This window comes from Hyperolius riggenbachi, chromosome 1 (assembly GCF_040937935.1).
Source record: "Hyperolius riggenbachi isolate aHypRig1 chromosome 1, aHypRig1.pri, whole genome shotgun sequence".
In the NCBI taxonomy this organism is placed as follows: domain Eukaryota; kingdom Metazoa; phylum Chordata; class Amphibia; order Anura; family Hyperoliidae; genus Hyperolius; species Hyperolius riggenbachi.
Window position 1 is genome coordinate 51,728,826 of NC_090646.1, and position 23,977 is coordinate 51,752,802.

At 46.5% G+C, this 23,977-nt stretch overlaps 1 protein-coding gene across 1 annotated transcript in view; it reads right to left on the bottom strand.

The window, feature by feature from the left end:
* Window positions 1-1,573: 1,573 nt before the first annotated feature.
* LOC137552076 (uncharacterized) overlaps window positions 1,574-23,977 on the bottom strand; it is a 108,988-nt gene continuing 86,584 nt past the window's right edge. Inside the window, exons 4-6 of the mRNA XM_068271374.1 lie at window positions 13,034-13,318; window positions 12,731-12,874; window positions 1,574-1,819 (exon numbers count right to left, since the gene is read on the bottom strand). Coding sequence (XP_068127475.1) covers window positions 1,574-1,819; window positions 12,731-12,874; window positions 13,034-13,318 — 675 coding nt within the window. The remainder of the gene's footprint in view (window positions 1,820-12,730; window positions 12,875-13,033; window positions 13,319-23,977) is intronic.

The window sequence follows — 23,977 nt, forward strand, 5'->3', positions numbered from 1 at the left end:
CCACAGCTCTTCCTCTTCCTGGTCACTGTCCTCTATGGCCTGATACAGCACTCTTCACAGGGCACACTCGAGGAGGATTGTGTATGGGATCAGGTCGCTGATGGTGTCTTCACTGCGACTCACCAGGTTTGCCACCTCCTCAAACAGCCTGCAAGCATTGTGTATGAGCCTCCAGTAATGTGGCAAAAAAAAAACAGATCCCTACGGCCTGTCCTACCACCATCCTCGTACAGATAATCATTGACTTTTTTCATGTTGGAGCAGGCTGTTGAACATGAGGAGCATTGAATTCCAACGACTCAGACTGTCGCAAATCAGGCGCCTCACCATGGTCGTGTAGGAACATCTGAAATGGCCACATACCTTCCTGGACTACTGGAGGACCTCCTGTTAGCCTGGGTACTTACACACAAATCTTTGTTTAATGAGATTCAACACATGTGCCAAGTAGGATACATGTGTTAACTTGCCTAACCTCAGCGCCACCACCAGATTGATTCCATTGTCACACACAACTTTGCCGATCTCCAGTTGGTGCGGGGTCAGCCAAAGATCCACCTGTTTGTTCAGAGCAGCCAGAAGTGCTGGTCAAGTGTGACTCTCAGCTTGCAGGCAAGTTATGGCCAGGAATGTGTGACACCGTCGTACCTGGGAGGTGGAATAGGCCCTGTGCGGTGCAGTGGTAGCAGAGAAAGACACAACAGCAGAACAGGACTCAGCCGAAGAGGGTGGAGGAGGAGTAGGACGAGAAGAGGAGGTGGCAGCAGGCCTGCCTGAAAGTCATGGTGGTGTCACCAGCTCTGCCAACATCCACGTATTCCATGCTTGGCAGCTGTCAACAGGTTGACCCAATGCACAGTGTACGTGATATTCCTGCCCTGACTGTATTTTGCAGACCAGGTATCAGTGGTTATATGGACCCTTGCCCCAACACTGTGCGCCAGAGATGCCACTACTTGTCTTTCCACTTGACGGTACAGGCACCCAATCATGATAAATTTCTTGAAGGCCTCAGACTCCACCAGCTTATACGGTAAAAGCTGGCATGCTAGCAGTACTAACAAGCCAGCGGTCAGAGATCGGGCTAGGGGGTGACTCGGAGACATTGGCTTCTTCCACTCCAAAACTTCCTTTACAGAAACCTGACTGCTGTGGACAGATGAGCAGGAACTGCTCCAGGTGGGAGGCTTCAGAGTGCAAGGTGCTTGAGAGGTGGCAAAGACAGCAGAGGTTAACGTGTCTGAAGATGCTGCTGGACCAGGGGGAGGAGGGTGGCTTTGAATTTGTGTGCTGCTTTTACTAATGTGTGCATCCCATTGGTGTTTGTGTTTTGCAATCAGGTGCTTTCGCGAAACAGTGGTCCCTAGGTGGGTGTTGGACTTCCCACGACTCTGTTTCTTTAGGAAGAGGTTGCAGATGGCATTGCTGGTATCAGAGGAACACAAACAAAAGAAATTCCACACTGGTGAGCTTTGGAATGGCGGCATTCTGGTGGTGGCAACAGCAGGCGTTGAAGGGCGTGTTGGCTGGCTGACCCCAGGTGCCGATACATGCTGTCATACAGTGCGACTAGCTACTTGCTATGAGATCCCCCTGCTGGTTTCAAGATCTCATCTCCTCCTCCTACTCTCTGTCTCCCCATCTGAACTGCCCCCCTGTTCTTCATGTCCTCTTGCACCCAGGTGACATCCATGGATACATCATCATCATCATCAACTGCTTCACTTGTCTCAGACACCTCCAAATAGGCACCAACAATGGGTACTACACCAACATCATCCTCCTCACACCTTACGTCCACATGTGTACTGACGCCTGACTGAGACATACCACATGGTGTGACATCCTTATCACCGTCATCGTCTTCCAATAAAGGTTGTGCAAGCTCTGTCCCTTCCTCTCACTATTACAGCTGAAGACAGACTGGAACATGGTGGGCGCTGCAGCATTTTTATAGGGGGCAAATAGTGCCATGTGCTCGCCATGTGCGGCAAGCATGAATACCTGATCTTTGCCGAATAGTGCTCGCCGGCAAAGCATTCGGGCCATCTACACTATTTCACACTTGCATGGAGGTAATTATAGCTGCTGTCGCCGCTGCTGGCACTTAGAGGTGAGGAAAGGGGGGGGAGCTGTCCCCCTTCCCCGCTGATGTGCAAAACTCTCCCCTCATGCTGCGACCCCTCCTGCCCTCCCAAAATGGCCATAAGCAGGCCCCAGGGGGGGCCCCGAGCCCCCCCACGGGGGTAGGGGCTGCTTCCACTATTGTTACGCCAGTGGCACCTTACAGTATATAGATTCCAATTTGATTAACTAGTGTTGATCATAATAAATTTCACTTCAGCGAAATTTCACTTAAAAGTTCACAGTTACACGGAATTAGGATTTGGAAATGTGACTGTATCCCAGGTGCAATTCCCACATCTATAATCCCAGCTGAAACCTGCAGCAATCCTCCCCAGCTTTCAGGAAGGTAATTCACCTTGTTATTTTTCCATGAAATTAACTGCAGAGAAATATTCAGCTTCTGATCATCAGGTGTCGTTCCATCAAATTCACCCACTCTATGAACATGTATAAAATGTCTTTGGTTATATTTATAGGATATCCAATTTACAATGTACAGAGTGCTAGGAAATTCCCCCTTCTCATTAAAAAATAGTTTCTTATCCATATAAGTTAAGGATTGTCTTCTCAGGTACCTAGTGAGCTGAACAAAAATTTTAACAGGATGTAAGCGTATTTATCTCATAAGTTGTCAGCAGTGATGTTTTTGTTTGTGTATGAGAAGTGGGCGGTGCCCATGACACCTGTTAGGCTCCTTGCACACTCCAAATCCGATTTTCTATTCCGATTCCGGTTTCAATTCTGATTTTCCCTGAATGCTATCAACAGAAAAGTGCAGAAAAAAATGCAACATGCTGTAACGACTAAAAATCGGAATCGGAATCGCATTTAAAAAAAAGATTAAAAATCGGAATCAGAATTGCATGCAGTGTGCAGGGAGCCTTAGATGTGACAAGCTCAGCTTGTCAGGTAAGGACACCATTCCCCTTTTTGCCTTGGATACGGGTAAGTATACTGCGACCAGTTATCCTCTTTGACACCAATCATTATTTCTCACCAGATACCAGGTTGTGTTGTTGACTTACTGTATTGCTCACTTCTGAAGGATAGAACATCACATTAATATAATATATACCTCCACTGGTGTTGTGACACAGTTTATGTGCCTCTACTAGACTCAAGTGAATGCAGTTTGTATTCCATACTAGTTGAAGACCCGGCATTGCCGTGGTATGTGTTTGGTCGTTGTTGGGTCCAGCCACTTTTTCCAACCTTGACACATAGTCAGTCACACATAGTCAGTCAATGACCAAGTTTGTAAGCTCTGGGGTCCTTGGTATCAATACTGTAGCACAATGTAGCACACTCCTTACTCATTTCACCCTTCTTGTTCTCACATTTCTTAGCCTCTCATAAACTTTTTTCTCTCCTGAAAACTCTCACTCCCCCCTGCAGCTCCAAACATTCACAGTCAAAATTTAAATCCCACTCCCATCTGCTGACACTTTCCCTTCTCCTCCTACTTGCAGCTGGTGATACAGTCAGGCCCTTAACTACCTAAAGACTGCCCCACGCCAATGGGCGTGGATGCGGCAGCAGCCACAGGACCGCCTAACGCCAATTGGCGTCAGGTCCTGGAGCTGGCTATTGAAGGAGATCACGCGGAGGCTGCACGCGCATCTCCTTCTCGGGGCGGAGCTCCACCCCGCCTTCAGTCTCCGAACGGCAATCGCCGCTCGGTAGACTGTTAGATGGCGTAATCGCTGTCTTTTTACATGTACAGCACTGCGATCGGCAGCAGCGCTGTACTGGGGACAGCCGTGTGACATGGCTGTCCCCTCCATAGGCTGGACAGTGATCGGCTATCATAGGCTGAAGCCTATGACAGCTGATTACCCTGATTGGCTGGTGGGGGGAGGGAGGGAGGGAGGCTGGCTGGCTGGGGGAGGCAGAGGAAAGGGTTTTTTTTGTATATAAAAGGCTAACATAAATATTTATAAAAAAAATAAACAACTGGGGGCAATCAGACCCCACCAACAGAGAGCTCTGTTGGTGGGGAGAAAAGGGGGGGGGGAAATTACTCATGTGGTGTGTTGTGCAGCCCTGCAGCTTGGCCTTAAAGCTGCAGTGGCCAATTAGGGAAAAACAGGCTGGTCTTTTGGGGGGTTTACCACTGCAGTCCTCAAGTGGTTAAGCATTAGGACATTGACACAGTTCTAACATTTTGGCTCTATAAACAACTACAATGGATTTGAAATGAAATTAAAACAATGTGATTTAACTGCAGACTGTCAGATTTAATGTGAGGGTATTTACATGACATCCAAATCAAGTGAACGGTGTAGGAATTACAACAGTTGTCCCTCCCACTTGTTAAGGGAGTAAAAGTAATGTGACAGAATAATAATAATCATAAATCAAACTTTCTTTTTGTAATACTTGGTTGCATATTGTTTGCAGTCAATTACAGCCTGAAGTCTGGAACGCATAGACATCATCAGATGCTGAGTTTCCTCCCTGGTAATGCTCTGCCTGGCCTCTTCTGCAACTGTCTTCAGTTCCTGCTTGTTCTAGGGGCATTTTCCCTATAGTTTTGTCTTCAGCAAGTGAAATGCATGATTAATCGGATTCAGGTCAGGTGATTGTCTTAGCCATTGCATAACATTCCACATCTTTCCCTTCAAAAAACTCTTTGGTTGCTTTTGCAGTATGCTTTGGGTCATTGTCTATCTGTACAATGAAGCGCCTTCCAATGAATTCTGAAGCATTTGGCTGAATATGAGCCAATAATATTTGCCCAAAACACTTCTGAATTCATCCTGCTGCTTTTGTCAGCAGTCACATCATCAATAAACACAAAAGAACCAGTACCATTGGCAGCCATACATGCCCACGCCATGACACTACCACCACCATGCTTCACTAATGAGGTGGTATGCTTAGGATCATGAACAGTTCCTTTCCTTCTCCATACTCTTCTCTTCCCATCACTAGTATAAGTTGATCTTGGTCCCATCTGTCCATAGTATTTTGTTCCAGAACTGTGAAGGCTTTTTAGATGTTGTTTGGCAAACTCTAATCTGGCCTTCCTGTTTTGAGGCTCACTGATGGTTCACATCTTGTGGTGAACCCTCTGTATTCACTCTGGTGAAGTCTTCTCAGACACTGTATCACCTGCTGCACTGTCATACGGCAGCCTATAGTTCAGCCATACACCCAGACCTGGTAATAAACATGGAGGGAGTGTAGGCATCATTCTTTCTCAAAACCGTTTAATCAGCACCTATTCTCCTGACCCTTCTTTTTGCTTCTTATCCTTCAAAGTCCACTCAGTCTTTCACTTTCAAATGTTTGTAATCTATAATCTATTTTGTAATCTATCTATCTTTTGGCCAGGGCTCTCTTCCTCTTTTTGTCTCTCAATGCTGTGTATATCTGTTCATACCTCCCACTCCTATGCAAAAATATTTAGTTGATTTGTTCACTGCATCATCAGTAATCCACCATTGTATTAACTGTTGTATTGTTTATTTTGTATTGTTATACCCTCTGTACAGTTTTACTGCGCCACGGAAGATCCTGGCACTCTATAAATTAATAATAACAATATTAATAACAACAACGTGAGAATGGAAGCAGTTTAAATGTTTCCATTGAAATCAATCAAACAAATCTGATTGGCTGTTTGTGGCTCCACCCCTTTTTCAGAATTTGAATTCCAGTCACCCAATGACTGACTGTAGCAGGTTTGAGGTCTCCTACCATTAAAGGGACACTTAAGTAAAGCAAAAAAAAAAAATGAGTTTTACTCACCTGGGGCTTCCACCAGCCCCCTGCAGCTGTCCGGTGCCCTCGTAGACAAGACAAGACAAATAACATTTATATTGCACTTTTCTCCTGGCGGACTCAAAGCGCCAGTAGCCACAATAGCAGTATAGAGGGTGCTTTGGGGCCAGGAACGAGAAGAATCACTCACGTTCCCAGCCTGTCGGCGCCTGTCGCCAAAACCTGAAGTAGCCGCTGACGGGGACAGGAGGATCGGAGCGAGGCTGCGAGGGTACTGGACAGCTGCAGGGTGCTGATGGAAGTCCCAGGTGAGTAAAACTCATTTTTTGTGTGACTTAAGTGACCCTTTAAAGAGACATTAAAGCGAGAATAAATCTCGCTTCTTGTCTCATAGTCAGCAGGGGCATGTGTGCCCCTGCTAAAACGCCGCTATCCCACGGCTAAACGAGGGTCCCTGACCCCCCAAACCCCCCCCCCCCCCCTGCAAAATCTATGACCAACTTGGTCGTAGATTTTGCTGCTGTTGAGGCAGGGCTAACGGCTGCAGCCCTACCTCACAGCGCGTCTATCAGCAGCGCATCGCCGCCTCTCCCCCGCCCCTCTCAGTAAAGGAAGACTGAGAGGGGTGGGGGAGAGGCGGAGATTCGCGCTGACAGACGCGCGTGAGGCGGGGCTGCGGCGGTTAGCCCCGCTTCAATCCGGAAGAGATCCCCTGCTGCTCGGAGGGGATTTCGGGGGTAAGGGACCTCCGTTTAGCCGCGGGATAGCGGCGTTTTAGCAGGGGCACACATGCCCCTGCTAACTATGAGCTCTGAAGCGAGATTTATTTGCTTCAGACTCTCTTTAACAGTGTAAGAATGGCATCAATTTAAATCTTCCTCTTGAAAATCAATAGGCGAATTTTGAGTGGCTGTTGTAGCTTCCAGCACTCCATCCACTTTCCTGTTAATCCCAGTCACCCAGTGACAAACTGTGCCAAGTTTGAGAACCCTGTCATTAATAGTGTAAGAATGGCTGCAGTTTACATGTTTCCATTTAAAGTAATGACTGAAAGTTGATTGGCTGTTTTATGCTCTGCCCACTTTCCCTGAACTTTGAACCTACCCACTTTCCTAAAAATGAATCCCAGTCACCCAGTGACCAACTGTGCCAAAATTGAGAACCTTGACCCTAATAGTGTAAGAATGGCTGAAATATGATTGACTGTTTTATGCTCTACCCACTTTCTCTGAATTTTTAACCTCGGTCACCAAGTGACCAAGTGTGCCAAGGTTGGGGACTCACGTGACTATACACTTCCTCCTTCAACCCGGAAGGAGGAAGTGTTTTTAGTCACGTGACGCCGGATTGGAGTGCATCGTGGGAGGCGCCGAGGGATGGACGAAGAAGGCGTCGAGATAGGTAAGATTAAACCCCCCGCCCAGCCCGCAAAGGTTTACTGGGAGAAATCCGGATAGCTACTATTTGAATTTCATCCGGATCGGATTTGAGCAGCCCTACTGGTGGCACCTTGATCCCACAGATGAATCATCTTTAGAAGATGGTTCTGGGGCTTGTTGGACTTTGTATGGTGCCTTAAAGCCTTCTTTACAACAATTGAACCTATTTTCTTGAAGTTCTTGATGATCCGAGGAATTGTTGATTAAGATGCAGTATTAGTAGCAGCAATATCCTTGCCTGTGAAGCCCTTATTTAATGCAACGCAGAAATGACTGCACCTGTTTCCTTGCAGGCAACCATGGTAAAAGAGGAAGAACAATGATTTCAAGCATCACCATCCTTTTAAAGCATTCAGAGAGCTATCCCAACTCAATCAGCATTACAGAATGATCTCCAGCTGTGTGCTGGTCAACACTCTCACCTGTGTTAATTAAAAGATTACTGAAATTATCTCATAAGTGGCAGGGTTGAAATGGAGTGGAAGTGATTTTTGTTTGTATTTTGTTTTATATGCAAATTGCCATCATGAAAACGGAAGCAGCAAACTTTGTGAAAACCAGTATTTGTGCCATTCTCAAAACCTTAAAGGGGAACTGAAGAGAGAGGTATATGGAGGCTGCCATGTTTATTTCCTTTTAAGCAATACCAGTTGCCTGGCAGCCCTGCTGATCCTCTGCCTCTAATACTATTAGCCATAGCCCCTGAACAAGCAGGCAGCAGATCAGGTGTTTTAGACTTTAACCACTTCCCGACCGCCTAACGCACAGAGGCGGCCGGGAAGTGGAGCCCTTAAGGACCGGCTCACCCACAGAGGCGGCGGTCCATTTAAGGGCATGGGCGGAGCGATCGCGTCATCCGTGACGCGATCCTCCGCCGGCGCCTGTCACCGCTCGCTCGCCGCAACATCCCGCCGGCTATACGGAAGCGCCGGCGGGATGTAAACCCCGCGATCGCCGCATACAAAGTGTATAATACACTTTGTAATGTTTACAAAGTGTATTATACAGGCTGCCTCCTGCCCTGGTGATCCCAGTGTCCGAGGGACCACCAGGGCAGGCTGCTGCCACCCTAGTCTGCACCCAAGCACACTGATTTCTCCCCCCCCTGCCCCAGATCGCCCACAGCACCCATCAGACCCCCCCCCCTGCCCACCCCCCAGACCCCTGTTTGCACCCAATCACCCCCCTAATCACCCATCAATCACTCCCTGTCACTATCTGTCAACGCTATTTTTTTTTATCCCCCCCCTGCTCCCTGCCCCCTCCTGATCACCCCCCACCCCTCAGATTCTCCCCAGACCCCCCCCCCCGTTTACTGTATGCATCTATCCCCCTGATCACCTGTCAATCACCTGTCAATCACCTGTCAATCACCTGTCAATCACCCGTCAATCACCCCCTGTCACTGCCACCCATCAATCAGCCCCTAACCTGCCCCTTGCGGGCAATCTGATCACCCCCCCACACCAATAGATCGCCCACAGATCCGACATCAGATCACCTCCCAAATCCATTGTTTACATCTATTCTCTCCTCTAAACACCCACTAATTACCCATCAATCACCCATCAATCACCCCCTATCACCACCTGTCACTGTTACCTATCAGATCAGACCCTAATCTGCCCCTTGCGGGCACCCAATCACCCGCCTACACGCTCAGATTGCCCTCAGACCCCCCCCTTATCAATTCGCCAGTGCATTAATTACATCTGTTCTTCCCTGTAATAACCCACTGATCACCTGTCAATCACCTGCCAATCACCTATCACCCATCAATCACCCCCTGTCACCCCCTGTCACTGCCACCCATCAATCAGCCCCTAACCTGCCCCTTGCGGGCAATCTGATCACCCACCCACACCATTAGATCGCCCGCAAACCCGCCGTCAGATTACCTCCCAAATGTATCGTTTACATCTGTTATCTTCTCTAAACACCCACTAATTACCCATCAATCACCCATCAATCACCCCCTATCACCACCTGTCACTGTTACCCATCAGATCAGACCCTAATCTGCCCCTTGCGGGCACCCAATCGCCCGCCTACACGCTCAGATTGCCCTCAGACCCCCCCTTATCAATTCGCCAGTGCAATATTTACATCTGTCCTTCCCTGTAATAACCCACTGATCACCTGTCAATCACCTGCCAATCACCTATCACCCATCAATCACCCCCTGTCACTGCCACCCAACAATCAGCCCCTAACCTGCCCCTTGCGGGCAAACTGATCACCCACCCACACCAATAGATCGCCCGCAGATCCGACATCAGATCACCACCCAAGCGCAGTGTTTCCATCTATTCTCTCCTCTAAACACCCACTAATTACCCATCAATCACCCATCAATCACCCCCTATCACCACCTGTCACTGTTACCCATCAGATCAGACCCTAATCTGCCCCTTGCGGGCACCCAATCGCCCGCCTACACGCTCAGATTGCCCTCAGACCCCCCCTTATCAATTCGCCAGTGCAATATTTACATCTGTTCTCCCCTGTAATAACCCACTGATTACCTGTCAATCACCTATCAATCACCCATCAATCACCCCCTGTCACTGCCACCCATCAATCACCCCCTGTCACTGCCACCCATCAATCACCCGCTGTCACTGCCACCCATCAATCTAACCCCCTAACCTGCCCCTTGCGGGCAAACTGATCACCCACCCACACCAATAGATCAGACCCTAATCTGCCCCTTGCGGGCACCCAATCGCCCGCCTACACGCTCAGATTGCCCTCAGACCCCCCCTTATCAATTCGCCAGTGCAATATTTACATCTGTCCTTCCCTGTAATAACCCACTGATCACCTGTCAATCACCTGCCAATCACCTATCACCCATCAATCACCCCCTGTCACTGCCACCCAACAATCAGCCCCTAACCTGCCCCTTGCGGGCAAACTGATCACCCACCCACACCAATAGATCGCCCGCAGATCCGACATCAGATCACCACCCAAGCGCAGTGTTTCCATCTATTCTCTACCCTAAACACCCACTAATTACCCATCAATCACCCCCTGTCACTGCTACCTATCAGATTAGACCCTTATCTGCCCCTAGGGCACTCAATCACCCGCCCACACCCTCAGAATGCCCTCAGACCCCAGCCCTGATCACCTCGCCAGTGCATTGCTTGCATCTATTCCCCCCTCTAATCACACCTTGAGACACCCATCAATCACCTCCTGTCACCCCCTAGCACACCTACCCAGCAGATCAGGCCCCAATTTGCCCCGTGTGGGCTCCTGATCACTCGGCCAAACCCTCAGACCCCCTTCCGATCACCTCCCCAGTGCATTGATTGCATCTATTTTCCCCTCTAACCACCCCCTGAGACACCCATCAATCACCTCCTGTCACCCCCCTAGCACTCCTATCCATCAGATCAGGCCCAATACAACCTGTCATCTAAAAGGCCACCCTGCTTATGACCGGTTCCACAAAATTCGCCCCCTCATAGACCACCTGTCATCAAAATTTGCAGATGCTTATACCCCTGAACAGTCATTTTGAGACATTTGGTTTCCAGACTACTCACGGTTTTGGGCCTGTAAAATGCCAGGGCGGTATAGGAACCCCACAAGTGACCCCATTTTAGAAAAAAAAGACACCCCAAGGTATTCTGTTAGGTGTATGACGAGTTCATAGAAGATTTTATTTTTTGTCAAAAGTTAGCGGAAATTAATTTTTATTGGTTTTTTTTCACAAAGTGTCATTTTTCACTAACTTGTGACAAAAAATAAAATCTTCTATGAACTCGCCATACACCTAACGGAATACCTTGGGGTGTCTTCTTTCTAAAATGGGGTCACTTGTGGGGTTCCTATACTGCCCTGGCATTTTAGGGGCCCTAAACCGCGAGGAGTAGTCTAGAAAACAAATGCTTCAAAATGACCTGTGAATAGGACGTTGGGCCCCTTAGCGCACCTAGGCTGCAAAAAAGTGTCACACATGTGGTACCGCCGTACTCAGGAAAAGTAGTATAATGTGTTTTGGGGTGTATTTTTACACATACCCATGCTGGGTGGGAGAAATTTCTATGTAAATGGACAATTGTGTGTAAAAAAATCAAACAATTGTCATTTACAGAGATATTTCTCCCACTTAGCATGGGTATGTGTAAAAATACACCCCAAAACGCATTATACTACTTCTCCTGAGTACAGCGGTACCACATGTGTGGCACTTTTTTACACCCTAAGTACGCTAAGGGGCCCAAAGTCCAATGAGTACCTTTAGGATTTCACAGGTCATTTTGAGAAATTTCGTTTCAAGACTACTCCTCACGGTTTAGGGCCCCTAAAATGCCAGGGCAGTATAGGAACCCCACAAATGACCCTATTTTAGAAAGAAGACACCCCAAGGTATTCCGTTAGGAGTATGGTGAGTTCATAGAAGATTTTATTTTTTGTCAAAAGTTAGCGGAAATTGATTTTAATTGTGTTTTTTCACAAAGTGTCATTTTCCGCTAACTTGTGACAAAAAATAAAATCTTGAGTCAACAATACAGACCTAATAGAGGATCTTATATTCCATTATGTCCGGTTCCCATTGGCCTTAAAAATCTCCGCTAAATGGACTGGATGCTAATGGAGGTGAATGGATCCTATGTTAATCAATACGATCCATTCACATTGCTCCATTATAGCGGATCTGTTCAGCACATAATGCTGGGAATACACCATACAAGTTTCTGTTAGATTCTTCTGTTAAATTTTTCTGTTAGATTTTCTGTTAGATTCTTCTGTTAGATTTTCTGTTAGATTCTTCTGTTAGATTTTCTGTTAGATTTTCTGTTAGATTCTTCTGTTAGATTTTCTGTTAGAGTGCATAATTAGATTATTTTCTGTAGAGAATGGTCATTATCTCTGGTGCATTGTCTTCTGGTTATCTCATGCTGAGTAGAACAATGCCTAATTGCTAGGCAGATAGATGGTACGATAGATACGTTTTGCAACATGTTGAACTTTATCTATCTGGCAGGTAAATCTAACAGAAAATTGTATGGTGTAAACCCAGCATTACAAGTTTGAGTCTGCAGCAATTTTTCCGGATTGAAGCGGTCATCACATTCACAGAATGGAGGGTCACAGATCGAAAACTGATGCCTACGAAAAACTGATCCATTCTCAGATCAGTTTTTACATGGATCAGCTTTTGATCCATCCAGTGTGAACCGGACTTTACTCTGCCCACTAAAATGATGTATTTACTCTGTGACTTTCACCTTGTATTTATGTTTATACATGAAACCTTCTATTGCTTTATTTGTATGTAAAGAATGATACATGTTATGCAAGGCATTGGCCATTATGTATACTGCAAGGTACACTTTAGATGAGGTTCCTTCAGTAGGAAAATGTATTCTTATTGAATCACCCTTCCTTATGCTGCAGTTTTGAGATTGTCGGATCAGTACCCTTGTGAGCACAGAGTTCTTCAGTTTGTTTCCTGATGGGCAAAAATAATAATTAAGCATAATGTCTTCATGCAACGGGTCATCCTTGTGAATTGTTGACACATATTTGCTGAAAAACTCTTCCATGCCATTTACAGAGAATATCTGTAGTGAAAATGCCAAACTGCAGTTACTGGAAAATGAAAGCATTTCCGCTGCGGCCCGAGAATTTGCAAAAATAAATGTTTTTGTTGCATGATAGCTTTTAAAATGATACAGAACCTTGTACATTTTTTGACTAAAGCTGCCACAAATAATAATAACTTCAGTGGTGGAAACTTGAAATTCTCGAGGTATCTTATTTTGATCAGAAATAAGAACCTTAAATTCAAGACAAATTCCACAATTGGCCAAATGCTTGCTCAGTTGCTGGAGTTCCCTTTCTCCGTATTCATCATCTGATGTCACAATCCCGACCCAGTTCCACTTAAATGCCTCCAGCAGCTTCACAATTGCCTCATGCTGAACCTGGTTATCTGGTACTGTTCGGAAAAAGTTAGGAAAAAGCCTTCTGTCACTTAGCAAGGTATCCCGGGCTCCATAACTGACCTGGAAGGGTAAAATAATTTTGAGTAAAAACAATCAACTTATCTTTATTTGATTGTAGATTTTACTTCTAATACGTTTTATGCGTCCATTAGACAATACAGTGGGATGCGAAAATGTGGGCAACCTTGTTAATCGTCATGATTTTCCTGTATAAATCATCGGTTATTAAAAAATGTCAGTTAAATATATCATATAGGAGACACACACAGTAATATTTAGGGACCAGGGGATTTTCTTCTGATTGGGGCTGCGTGGACTCTCCAGCCCGCAGCACCGATCAGGAAATAGCCAGGGCGATCAGACTTACCCCCTTTTTCCCCACTAGGGGGATGTCCTCCTGGGGGGGTCTGATCGCCACCGGCTTGCTGCGCTTTGCGGGGGGGCTCTTCAAAGCCCCCTTCCGCAGCGTTTTCGGCACTCTCCCCCTCTCCCTCCCTCTCCCTCCCCCTGTGAGCAGTGCAGGACGGATATCCGCCCTGCGCATTGTAGGATAGGCTTCAGCCTATCAAATGACGGCAATCCCCTGCCAATCAGAGCCCGGGGATCGCCGATCTGCTAAACGGCGCTGCTGCGCAGCAGCGCCGTATGATGTAAACAGCGGGGATTTCTTCCCCGCGTGTTTACATTTTGCCGGCGAGCTGCGATCGGCGGCTCTCCGGCTGTTCACGGAGACACACTCCGTGAACTGACATGGAAAGGCCGCTCGATCGAGCGGCCATTTCCATGGTAACCCACTTAAGACCTGCTGACGCCTATGGGCGTTAGCTGGATGGAATTAACTTCCCATCCCATCCAGGCCTCTGGTACACGTGATATGACGTGGCACCACGCTGGTCCGTTTACTTGAGCATAACGCAAGAACTTAATAACATTATTTTGTAAATGACATTAATTTTTTTTAAAAAAAAACCCCAAAACTTTTTTTAATAAATAACAACGCCCAAGCTGGTCCGTTCAGTTGAGCGCACATGCAGCACTGGCACAGCAAGGGCCTTGCAGACCTGTTACCATCCAATCTCGCGTGGCCGCATGGTCACATAACTAGTTAGCATGGTGGAGCTCCAGGGCCTCTGTTATCACTGTATTGTGTTTGCGCTATTGTACAGCTCTGTGTCTGTGTGATACTCCGCACAGGGCCGGTTTAAGCAACAATGGGGCCCTAGGGCAAAATAAACCTGGGGGCCCCCCCAACATATACCCCGGAACAAAAATCGGCATTAGGGGACCTTTTTTGCAGCTGGTATAGTCAGGGTGTGAAGTCCCAATCGGTCAGAGCTCCACATTCTGGCTATCCCAGCCTGCATGGGGGACAAGGGGTTAAAAAGTTTCAGGAGGGGGGACCCCACATAATTTTTTTTTTTTTTAATTCCCACACTCTAAACATAAAAAAAAAAAAATTGGGAAAATAGGAAAAAATGCCAGGGATCTTCATACAGCCATATTGCGGCTGTATAGCGATCCCTGGCCAAAGCGCTGCGGCTGCGTATGGACCCCCTGGAAACCCCGTCAGGAAATTTATTGCGCTTTCGTTTGATGCATGTAAAATTACACTACCGTTAGGTTTGCTACTAAAAGTGACATTTACCGCATTTAAAAGTATACTTTTTTCCTTCGAAACTTTAAAATCGATTTTCTCAAAAACTATAAGGTCTTTTTGAAAAATAGTTTTTTCCTCTTATTCCTAATGATCTCCTTAACATATCCTGCATATTTAGGGTTTCTAGCATTTAAGGTGGATTTGCTATTAACCATTAAAGTCGGCAGGTTTTTAAATGTGTTTTTTTTTTCCTTTAAAACTTTAAAATCGATTTTCTCAAAAACTATAAGGCCGATTTGAAATTTTGTTTTCCTCTTGTAGCCACTGGGGGCCCCTACAAGCTCTGGGGCCCTAGGGCAGCTGCCTCCTTTGCCTTAATGGTAGCGCCGGCCCTGACTCCGCAGACAGAACACTGCCACTGACACACAGGTGTAGCCCCTTCTATTGTGGTGTAATTGTGTGCCACAGCCCACATTACACAAGCAGCAGACTACTACCACTGCAGCAGGGCCTCTGTTATCACTGTATTGTGTTTGTACTATTGCATAGCTTTGTGTCTGTGTGATACGCAACAGAAAGAACACTGTCACTGAGGGGCTGGGGGGAGAAGGAGACCTTTTGTGACCTGTGAAGAGGAGCTGGCTATCTTGGCATTCATTCTTGTTTAAACGGGATCTTTGATGCTTTCCTGCCTGTTGAGGGAGGGACCCCCATACAAAAACGGTTAAAGGAAAACAACCTGTATTGGGTGACAGCGCTACTGGACCCTCACTATAAGCACAAAGTGGCGGAACTGTTATGAAGGTCTCACCACTTTTAAACCCTTAGTCCCTTTTGATGTCAGTAGGCCCCCCTTAGTAAGCATATTGTGATGCCCAAGCCTGGTTGAGCGAGATACTCCCACTCAACACCTTAACTGTTGTTTTGTTTATTTTGTATTGTTAATCCCCCCCACCCCCCTAAAAAAAAATCTAAAATAGAAGAAAATTTCAAGCTAAATCAGTTTTGGAAGAGATCTAAAGCATGATCCATGGGCAGAACAGTAAAAACTGAAGGGAAGCCTATTCAAAGCAAGGTAATTGCGTGAGGGATGGGCAAACAATGATGCCGGTTGTCCCCAAACTTAAAGAAAGATGAGCTTATCACACAGCTGAATGGAAGGCTCATGGTGTAGGGCCTGCCCAGACAAGAAAGCCAGCTTGTGGGCATATTTGCAGAGTGCGGGCACTAGGATGGTCCCTTGCTAGTTCCAGTACATGTGGCACAATTTGAAAGTCAACCTCTGTAGATGATCAGGGCTGAGGTTTGCAGTGTTCCTTACACATATAGAGTGAGTGGGAATGCCACATCCTTACCTAACATGGTGGGAGAGCAGGAAGAAATCCACTCAGTTGCGGTTGGTGACAGTGTGGTCCACCACGGTACTGAGAGCAGATATGACAAATGTTCCCTACACGGAGCAGTACAGATTGATACTGATCCTTTTCTGCACTACGATGACAATCATGCAAGGGGAATAATTTTCAAAAGTACCAAAGCAGGTATGTAACTAGTACTAAAGCAGGTATGTAACTGTGGGATCTCATAATTCCACACTGTGCTGTGCTGTCCATCTGACACTCCATCTCAGTACACCACAATCTTCTCTGTCAGAGCATGACTTAGCTCGTAGTATTTCTGGAAGCTGAAAGACTACACGGGAGTATCAGCGGGTCGGACAAGAATTTATGCTGGCCACAAAGCCTGTCACTGAACTCTGGTCAGCATCATGGTAGACATCCATTCCGATCACCATCAGATTTTTCAGAGGAATGTCCACTCCCCACAGCTCTCCTGCAAGCTTGCAATTTATCTGCAGCTAATTTTTTTTGTGTGATGCTTCTCAGTTTTGTTGGATTTGAGATTGTTTTTACATTCACAACTTGAGAAGGCACATGTGTTTGTACACAGCACAACTTCTTTATGGCACTGTACAGGTCATCTCTGGTTCCTGATATTATGATTAGGAGCAGCTGCACCCTTTCCTCCCCTTCTACTAGTGACTTGGTACTTTTGCTGCCTGCTGCCAGCCTGCCACCCACTGAACACACCAATGGCAACTGGCGTCAAGCCTCCACTGCGTGGCTCTGCAGTAGGGTTGGTGCCACCTCCAACAGGAATGGCAGGCAGGCAGGCCTGCTGCCAGCCTGACACCTTCTGTCTTAACATTTCAGAAAACTTTGTAGAATTGAATAAGTATCTTTTCAATTTTCAGTTTATCAAAATCAAACGTATTTTTTAATTTTTCATAATAACTTTGTCCCTGGGCGTGCAATACAGACCAGGAATAAGTGGTCAGATGGCAATACCAGTTAGAAAGGGAGAAATGAACAGTGGATGGTGCACACCAATAACCAACAAAAAGTCAATCTTAATGAAAAACTGTAAATTCAGGCAAGGGGCTCACTCCAACACGATATCAGCACACATACACAAATTACACAAACCAATTATTGTTTAGGCTCTGGAATTTTTAACTTTTAAAGAAAAAATCTATTCAGAAAGAAAGATCTATTTAGACAGGCTGCAAAAATCATCACAGCAATCTGTAAATGGCCCAATGCCTAAAGTAATGCATAAAAAAGAATCCAGTTACTACTCACGGAGCATGAAGCAGTCGGGCACCAGAATACCCAGGCAGACACAGGTTGAGTGCCAAGTACATTGTATTGGGACACGCATCAAAGTGGAATATTGGATATATTGCAAGGCATACGCTAAACTGTAAGGAAAGAAGCAAAACCCTCCATATCATTCAGACCCAGGGGGATGTTGCCTTCAAGATGAATATTTATCGACATTCCTTCTGCCATAATAGTCTGTCAGGGTTCCCTCCCCTGATTGATCCATGGATTCGATCTATACCCACGAATCTTAATCCCCTATGATCCCCACCATGGCACTGCCTGAAATGCACCCCGACTGGAGCAGTGGAGTTCACGCTTCTGATACTCTTCACATGTTCAGGGGTCAGATAGACCCTTGCCCCAACACTGTGTGCCAGAGATGCTGTGACTTGGCTTTCCACATTACGGTACATTACGGTACAGGTTGGGGATTACCTTTTTTGAAAAATAATTTCTGCTGGGTAACGTCCACTGTGGTGTTTCAATCGCAACACATTTTTTAAAGGCCTCAGACTTCACCAGCATGTATGGTAACAAGAGTTCCAACAAGCCAACTGTCAGATGCCGGGCAAGGGGGTGACTTGAAGAAATCGGCTTCTTCCACTCAAATATTTCCTTGATAGAAATGACTGCAGGCTGAGGACAAGCAGGAACTACTCAAGGTGAGAGGTGGAGTGGAGGGTGACTGCAAAGGGACAAGGACAGCAGAGGTTGAAGTGGCGGAAGAAGCTGGAGTGGTGGCTTCGACTCTGGTGTTGCTCCTATTGGTGTGGGTGTTTGGAGCTCAGATGCCTTCTCAACAGTTGCACCCAGTTGGGTGTTGAACTTCCCACGACTCAGAAGCTGGCTGACCCCAGGTGCTGACACATGCTGTGTGGCTGTGCCACTAGCTCCTTATAATGACCTCCCCCTGCTTACAACTCATCTCCTCCTCCTCTTTGTCTCCCCATCTGATCTGTCCCCCTCTTCTTCATCTCATCTTGCGGGCACCCCCATCACATCCATGGACACATCGTCATCATCAGCTGTTTCAATTATTCCTGACAACTCACAATAGGTATCAGCAGTGGGTACATCATCACACCTTACGTCCATGTGTGTAATCTGACTGAGACATATCAGGTTTACCATCCTTATCTCCATCCTCTGGCAATAATTCTTGCGCATCACTAATTTCCTTAAAACTGGTGTGTGAATAACTCCTCTGACACATCAAGTGAAGCGGCTGTGGTGCTAATGGTGGTTGTGGGGCGAGGGGTAAGTCATGGGGCACCCGAATCAGAGCAAGAGGAGGATGGTGCGTCAAGGTCCCGAGAGAAATCAGAAGAAGGCGGGGTTTGCACTAGTGGTTTCGGTCACCCTGAGCTGCTTGGTTACTCTGCGTAAGCCAGTCAACTACTTCCTCAGCATTTTGGGAGGTCAGGGTACATGGCCCATGAACACTGAGCATCATTCTAGGACCACAGGAAATGACACAGCAGGAGACCTTAGGCAAGTCTCCCTAACACTGCTACTGCCTATAGAGCGCGTCCTAGTGGCTGCAGCTCTGGCGCTTTGAGTCCGCCAGGAGAAAAGCGCTATATAAGTGTTTGTCTTTGTTTTTTTACACCAGAATGGACCCTACAGCCCCTATGGTGTCGCCTGCCTCTGTCTATTATTTTTTCTATTCACAAAATTAAAATATGCAAAGAAAAGACCCTGCCAGTGAGGAGGAACTGAATCAGTTCAAACAGGTCTGTAATATATCAAAATAAAAATAAAACAAGAAGAGCACTTATGATGGTGTGGTGTATTGTGCTATTGTACCAGGAGTCAATAGGACTGTGCACATGACTGAGATGTGCAGCTCAATATACACTGCACTGGACACTGGGCGCGGAGATCTGTGATGTAACAAAAACAAAATATAACACTAGCACTTATGATGGGTTGTATTGTGCTACCTACTGTACCGGTCAGCAGCACTAGCAGTGTGCACAGTGCACACCTGTATCTGTGCACTGTGGACAGTGAGCCACACAGAACTGAGAAAACGCAATAATATGTACACCTGTGTACCAGTACCAGCCCTCACAAGGGCTCTTTGGGTGCTCAGTCAGGATGCTGTAAACACAGTTACAGAGCAGTGGTCCACAGAACAGAGGCCTGCCTAATGCTTTCCCTATCTGCAGCAGCTCTCTGCCACCTCTTACTAACACAGCAGCCACAGACTGAGTCAAAGATGGTTGCTGTGCTGGCGTTTTTATAGGGGGGTGGGGGTCCGGGAGAAGGTGCTAGCTGATTGGCCGCCATGTGTCTGAATGTGAGGTAAGGGGTCAAAGTTTGGCTCCATGATGATGTATAGGGGGCGGTTCAAACAGCCCATGTGTTCACCTGCCAACGTCAACGCGAACACTCATTGTCTGCTGTGAACTAGACGAATAGTTCAGACCATCTCTAGAGGAGACTCTTACTACTTTCTTTTCTATTTCTACATCGAAAGGTGCAGTTTCACCTGAGACCCTGTTCACAGTGCTCAGCTGCCTGTCATCTCACCACCCACACAATTCTAGGGGCCTCTTCATAGTACTGTGGTGTAACTGATTGCGTTATTGCAGGCTTTGAATTAAAGTCTATGTCCAGTCTCTATTGCAGTTCTCACTTATGATAATGCCTGTGTTATGCAATGGCGCACTTGACCTCACTCAATATTTTTGCAGAAATATGATAGATTTTTGCAAGATGTTTCCAGAAATAAGAATGTCATTGCAAATACACTTTCTAATGCCCATTGACTTCAACACATAAGAATTAAAGGAACACTGAAGCCCTTTAGGAGTGAGGAGAGGTTTGGTAATTGCAGATAATGATAGTAAGGCCCCGTTTACACTTAATCAGTTGGTACACGTTTTTTTTTTCGCGTTAAGTGTGAATTGAGCTATAGAAAAACATGGACATTACTTTGAAAATCAGTTGTCCTTTCAGTTATAACTGAGAGCAACTGATTAAGTGTAAACGGGCCTAAAAGCATGGGAGTAAAAATAGGGGATGCAGCCCCTGCTCTTACGGGGGGCTCGGGCCCCCCATGGGGCCCGCTCAGGACCATTTTTGGGAGCTGGAGGGGTCGCAGCATGAGGGGAGAGCTTGGTAGCATGTCGGTGAGGAGAGGGGATGGCCCCCCTCCCTCACCTTGGGTTCTCCCCTCTGCGCTCCCCTCCAGCATTGGATAAAGTGTATGTAGGGAGCGGGGCAGCGGCAGATACATACCTTCCATGTGTTCCAGCGCAGATGTTTCTCCCTCTAGTGTCTGACGCTACTTCCTGTTTATACAGGAAGTCGCATCAGAAGCTAGAGAGAGGCACATCCGTGGAATGCAAGGAAGGTATGTATCTGCCGCTGCCTGCCGCCTAGACACACACACTATTCAATGCTGGGGGGGAGCGCAGAGGGGAGAGCCCGAGGTGAGGGAGGGGGGACCATCCCCCCTCCCCGCCGAGGTGCTACCAAGCTCTTCCCTCATGCTGTGACCCCTCCAGCCCCCAAAAATGGCCCTGAGCAGGCCCCAGGGGGGGAGGGGCAGGAGGGGACTGCAGGGGGCCTGGCAATTCCTAGTTACACCCCTGCCAAAAAGAAAAAAAAAACACATCCGTCACCTTAATATATCTTGCACGGTACTAGGACAGTACAGGGGTGACGGGTTTATCTATTCAGCATCTGTTCAGTGTAGGCTGAATCTCTTTCTTCCTCTCTGCACTAGCCTTGCTCTAGTGAGAAATTCAATGATTTAATTTCTCACTACAGCATGTGAAATCTGCCTGGCTCTGCTGTCAGCACAGCATGGATTGTTTATGTATTTCCTGGAAGGTTAGTGCAGAGAGGAAGAGAGGAATTCAGCCTACACTGAATAGATGCTGAATAGATAAACCCGTCACCCGTCACTCCTGCACTGTCCTGCAAGATCATATAAGGGCTCTTTCACATTAGGGCAGATTTTGTGCGTTAACGCAAACGGCAGCCATTTGCGTTAACCAAGGTAAGATGAAAGTCCATAGACTTTCATTTTACCTTTCACACCCGATGCTGCGTTTCGATGCGTTGCGGTTCCGTAGCACCCGGGCGCAGTTTTTCATCCAATGCACCCGCGAGTCAGCGTTTTCCGTCGGGTTTAATTACCAGCTACTGCCGCTGATTGCGTCGCACCACAGATACCCGACGACACGCCGCAAGCAGACAACGCGTGCAGGAGAAAGGCTCCTGTTCGCGTTGTCTGATGTGAAAGAGCCCTAAGTTGACAGGATTTTTTTTTCCTTTTATTATCATTATCTGCAATTACCATGTCTCTCCTAACTCCTAAAGGGCCCCAGGAAAAAAAAACTTAAACGTAAACTTTGATAGTGTTCCTTTAACAGATGTAGTGTGAGGGAATTCCCCCTCCCTTCATGATTAAATAGTCCGTCAGATTTGCCATTTGGCATCACTGAAGTGTGGAAGGAATTTGATAACAGTAAACAAACAGATAAGCATTTAAAAGTATATACCAGTGCTTAAAAGCACTTCCCAAACTATTCCAGTTGAAAAAAACATGTTAATCAGGTTTTTTCCTTTAACCTTGTGCACGCAATACTCTTACACCAACACTAGCAGCGGTTAAAAACAGCTAGGTTGCAAATGTATGCAGTTGCAGAAAGACGATATTAGCTTTGAAAATGGATTGCATGCAAAAGCGTTCGGTACTGCGTACATATGTGTACAACACCGGTGAGTTGGGAGCAGGGTGAGCCGAATGATGTCCCAACCTGCCATCACTCAAATACCCAACGACATTAAATACTATTCTCCCTCCGAGTCAGAGCAACACAGAGGAAGAAGTAATTCGGGGTCCGGCAATGATTGCACCCATGCACAGGATGTGTACTAGAGCATTGCTTCTATAGTGGTGTCCAACTTAAGCGCTACACAGCCGGCGCATGGAACCAAAACAACCTGCTTTGTTCTGTAATAGACCTTTTCACCAGCACTGAGGTTTCCTCTTATACAGTAGGTTTTCCAGCTTGCTCTGAATGTCTTGAGTGCAGAGGGTTAATGCACACTCCCCTCAGCACCTGCTTTAACCTTTATAATTGTGGTCCCTAAGTTGGATAAGCATACCCTCCCCCCCCCTTCTTTGTGTGTAACAGTCATTGTGATCTGTCTGGAGGCTGTAGGCCCCCTGCACCCTATACCAGTACAGCCCATTTATTTGATCATGTAAGTAGTGCCGTTTGTCACTCCCTGGAGATCTTAGACTGATTTATGTGTATGCATGTGTTCTCTAGTACCAGGGGTGTAGCAATAGAGGTTGCAGAGGGGCCCTTGGGCCAGAGGAGCCCCAAAGGGCCCTCCCTCAACTACATTATTAGTTCTCTATTGGTCCTATGCTCATAATAATCACTTCTATAGATACTTTGAATAGTGGTAATCAATAACAAACCGTTCCCCATCCCCTTCTTGCACCTCTGACACTGTAGTTGCTATTGGCATAGAGTGCTTGGGGGGGTCATTGTAAAACTTGCATCGGGGCCCACTGCTCCTTAGCTACGCCACTGCCTAGTACGGTAGAACCTGACAGTTCCTTAGTAGTGTTGCTCAGAAGGACCCGCTTTTGAGTGGTTTTGATTCCGGCTCCACCCACCTCCGATTTGAGCTGTAATCAAATTACGGATGCAATGTATCCATAATTACATCCATAATTGCGAGTCGGAATCCGTAATTACTTCAGCGGTTAATAGCAAAGCCCCCATACTTGATAGTAACACCACATTTGCAGGATATGTAGAAGAATAGAGGTGAACAGAATTAAAAATACTTACCTGTATCTTTAAAAAATAGTTCCCAAGCCAATTTCCTCCTTAAATCCTCTAATGTTGCAATCTTGATTGAAGATCTCCGCGCACCCTCCGCCATACTTCGCCGCTTTCTGCCGCATCTTTCAATTTGTCTCCAATGCTCCCCATTCGTCCATTAAAATGTAAAAAATACCGCTAAGTATAATGGCATTCGTAATTCCGACTCATAAGCTGCAATTTTGGGTAGAATGCGTATGAAATTACGGATGCATTCATAATCGCCATCTGTGATCGTGGCTGATCATGGATGCCGATTTTGATTCCATATTTGCTAGAATCCAATCGTAATTACGGAAAATCTGTTATTACAACCACTGTTACTTAGCATGAATCCCAGGTTATCAGCATTAAATGTTTGCTTGCTAGCTGCTAGCTGGTATAGGTAGAGTAGGGATCCTTTCCATAAGAGGAAACCTCTTGGCTGTTGAAATGGTCAATTTTAAACTTTCCAGCAGAATACTGTAACGATTGGTGTCAGCAACCAGAGAGAGAATCTGATTCTTGGCGATCTGCAGTATCCCTAAGAATACAGATATACCTGATTATTGGGGATCTGCAGAATCGCCAATAATCAAATATGTCTAACCTCTAG